At 37.0% G+C, this 3,806-nt stretch overlaps 1 protein-coding gene across 1 annotated transcript in view; it reads left to right on the top strand.

Annotated features, from left to right (window-relative positions):
- ACACA (acetyl-CoA carboxylase alpha) overlaps positions 1 to 3,806 on the top strand; it is a 335,776-nt gene that overhangs the window by 207,327 nt on the left and 124,643 nt on the right. The window contains exons 26-27 of the mRNA XM_012648637.1: positions 767 to 856; positions 2,938 to 3,056. Coding sequence (XP_012504091.1) covers positions 767 to 856; positions 2,938 to 3,056 — 209 coding nt within the window. The remainder of the gene's footprint in view (positions 1 to 766; positions 857 to 2,937; positions 3,057 to 3,806) is intronic.

Consider the following 3,806-nt stretch of genomic DNA (forward strand, 5'->3'; position numbering starts at 1 on the left):
CCCGCCTCGGCCTCCCAGAGAGCTAGGATTACAGGCGTGAGCCACCGCGCCCAGCCGATTTCTGATATTTTAATCAAATGTATACATAGACGTTACTGGGAGACAAAGCTATTTAAGTATCATTTAATCTTAATTTTATTTTTATGCTTACTATTAAGCTTTAAAAAGCCAATTTTATAAGAGATTATTGGCTAATTTTACTACTAATTGGAAGGACTGCGACTATCATTTTTTAAAAAAACATAACTTTCTTAGCAATGACTTTCTATTTTTCTACCTGGAAACAAGGATGCTATTGTTATATCTTGCCAAGAGGAACCTTAAGACTTTCTGTAAGGTTTTCTCCTGGACAACTTAAAGGAAAAAGAAGGATGTTTTTTCTTATTTGGTTCATAGTTGAAATCTAAGGTTTACCATAGTGGAGCACTGAGACAATATTTAGAAAGTAGAGTACAGATACAAGTTCGAAAGGATAATAATAATAGTCATGAACACATATTAACACGTAATTAATGCATTGTTAATGCGTTACTCTAAGAATTTCACATATACTAGCCCATATAGTCCAACAGTCCTATGAGGATAATTGTTATTATTTTCCCCATTTTGTAGCTGAGGAAGCTGAGGCACAGAAAGACTAAGTTCATACATGGCATTCACAGACAGAATTCTTAGCTTTTACTAAATGCTTCAAATGCCAAATAGTGTCTATTGAAATTGTTCTTTTTTTGATGTAATGGTTTAAGCCTGTCTTTGTACCTTCCAGAAACTCATCCTATCTGAAACATCTATTTTTGATGTCCTACCAAACTTCTTCTATCACAGCAACCAGGTAGTGAGGATGGCAGCTCTGGAGGTAAGTTTTCATAGCAACATGACATGACCTTTTCCTTTCTTTCTAGCTGGTTTTTTCCGTCTGGCTATCATGTCCATTCTTTTTCTTTGGCCCTGAGGTTGGTTCTGAAGGGTAGTCGTCTTTTCCTCTCTAACAATAAGTGCTTACTCAGGTACTTTACTCAGGTGTTTCATCTGAACTAATCACCAGCTTCTGGGTTCCAATCACAGGAAAACAGCTGCCAGCATTCTTCAATAGTTTCTATTTTCCAGGTATTTGAATTCTCCCATTTCATAATGTATTAGGATTCCCTGTGAAGGAAATATATGCTTGATCAGAACATATGTAACATTACTGTTTTGTGATTTTGGCGAAATTGAAATGAATTTTAGTTATGTTTTGAATTGTCAAGCAGCTCTTATGAAATACTTCCTCATAGGAAAGAAAGTAACAGCATTTAATGAACTGTGTTTTAGGTAGTTTACTTTTCTCATTTAACTCTACAATTACTTCATGAAGTAAGAAAAAAGTGAGACTCTGGGAGATTAAGTGACTTGTCCAAAATCACATAGATAATAAGTAAAGGAGTTTGCATTTGAACTCAGGTTAATCTGACTCCAAAGACCTTTCTGTTTCCGCTACAGCACACTACCTCATTAAGCACAAAAATTGCGGGCCCTGAATACTGCCGTAAAATTGCCAAGTAGATGTTTTTTGAATGTGGGGAAAAGGAGTGCTTTAGATGATTTTATGTAATAGAACATTGCCATAGCCTGTTCCCTGCTCTTTTGGGTTACCTTTTATTTGTATTCTGTGGGTAGAGTGTAAAATATCCTATTCAGTAAATACCAAAGTTTTAAAATATCTAAGTGTTTTACAGGGCTTTCATGTCATTTATTTTTTATTTATGTATTTATTTTAAATGTATCCATCACCTCACATAGATACTTTATTTTTTTGTGGTGAGAACATTTAAGATCTACTCTCTTAGAAATTTTAAGTATGTAATATACAGTATTATTAACTGTTGTCACCACGCTGTACATTATGTCTCTAGAATGTATTCATTATGCATAGCTGAACCTTTGGACCCTTTGACTAACATTTCCCCAATACCACCCCACCCCTGCCCCCAGCCTTTGGGTAAGCACCATTCTGTTTTCTCCTTCTAGGAGTTTGACTTTTTTAGATTCCACATATAAGTTAGATCATCTGATATTTGTCTTTCTGTGCCTGGCTTATTTCACTTAACATAATGTCCTCCAGGTTCATCCATGTTGTTACAAATGGTAGAATCTCTTTCTTTTTTCAGACTATACACTGATCCATTGTATGTCTATACCACATTTTCTTGTTTCATGTCATTTAATGAGAAACCTCCTTATATACCTCACATGCCATAGAATCCCATGTAGCATTTTAATGTGCATGGCAGATTGGCTGTACAGTGCGTGAGGTTGGACTGATGGTTTTTACTGAGAATGTAGTCTGTTGTTTCTTTAACTCTTGAGTCAACTCTTGAGATATTATATGCCAAATTATGCCTTACTGCTTTTGCCAGGGTTTGGGGATCTAAATAATCCAAAACCAATTTTGAGCTATGGGGGAGGTGGGAAAGGACACAAAAGAAAGATACAAGATAGTAAAAGAGTTGAACTGTACCACAATTGCTTCTGTCTTCTATCTTCACTCCTTAGTGGCCCAGAATCAGCACCTCTCATTTTTCTCATTGCTTGCTTTTATCTTCTGTTGAAGTGATTATGCTTAATGAGTTAATAGTGGTGGTTCTGTATGCTTTCTTCTGCTAAAAGTCAAACCTTCTTCAGGGTTTAGGTTAGTGTGAAAAAAGTACACATAGGTGTCCAACAGAGGCAGCCTAGTTTTGTCTCCATTTATAGTCATGGGTATAGTATTAAGAGGCCAGCTTTATTAATTAAAGCAAAGTATGTATGTATGCACAGGCCTTTGGGACTTATTTCACCACAGACCACCTTCTTTTGCACCAGATAACCTCGTTTCATGACTATCTTTTTCCTGAGCTCTAGTCATTCTGTGAATTTCTGTTTTTGAGGTTTATTTACTAAAGGTTACTTTTTAACCAGGTGTATGTTCGAAGGGCTTATATCGCCTATGAACTTAACAGTGTGCAGCACCGCCAGCTTAAGGACAACACCTGTGTGGTGGAATTCCAGTTCATGCTGCCCACATCTCATCCAAACAGGTGAGTTTGAGCTGGTATGTGCACTTGAGCCAGCCAGAAGTATATCATGAGAGTCAAGGGGAGTGATGTATATGAGAATTCCATGTTTTATTAGATAGAAATGTAGAGCAAACAGTGAACAAATTTGAATCATAAGAGAAGAGCCTCTTGGTGCCCACTTCTTTGATCTAGAGAGAGAATGTATAGTTTAATTATGATAAGAGTTTAGGATTATTCCGTTCATTCTTGCTTGTACTATGTCACTGAGGAAATATAGTTTCTTTCTTTCTTTCTTTCTTTTTTTAAATTAGAAAGAATTTACTAACATTTTACTTGCTGGAACTTTGCCAGAAAAACACTCTTTTAACAATTCAAGTCAGCAGTTGGAACAAAAGTATATTGTGGATGGAATGCTTTGCTCTTCTATGTTTGCTATGCGTTGAGGTTATACATAAACCAATTTCATTATTTCCCTAAAAACAGACACCTGAATTTAGCAGTTGAAATTCAGTTTTTTTAAAATCACACTTCAGGCCCAGTGTAGTGGCTCATGCCAAGGCCAGAGGATCGCCTGAGGTCAGGAGTTCAAGACCAACCTGAGCAAGAGGGAGACCTGGTCTCTACTAAAAATAGAAAAAATTAGCCAACCATGGTGGTGCGCGCCTGTGGTCGCAGCTACTGGGGAGGCTGAGGCAGGAGGATTGCTTGAGCCCAGGAGTTTGAGGTTCCTGTGAGCGACAGAGCGAGGCCATCTCAAAAAATAATTAATAA

This window comes from Propithecus coquereli, unplaced genomic scaffold (assembly GCF_000956105.1).
Source record: "Propithecus coquereli isolate 6110/MARCELLA unplaced genomic scaffold, Pcoq_1.0 Scaffold291, whole genome shotgun sequence".
Classification (NCBI taxonomy): domain Eukaryota; kingdom Metazoa; phylum Chordata; class Mammalia; order Primates; family Indriidae; genus Propithecus; species Propithecus coquereli.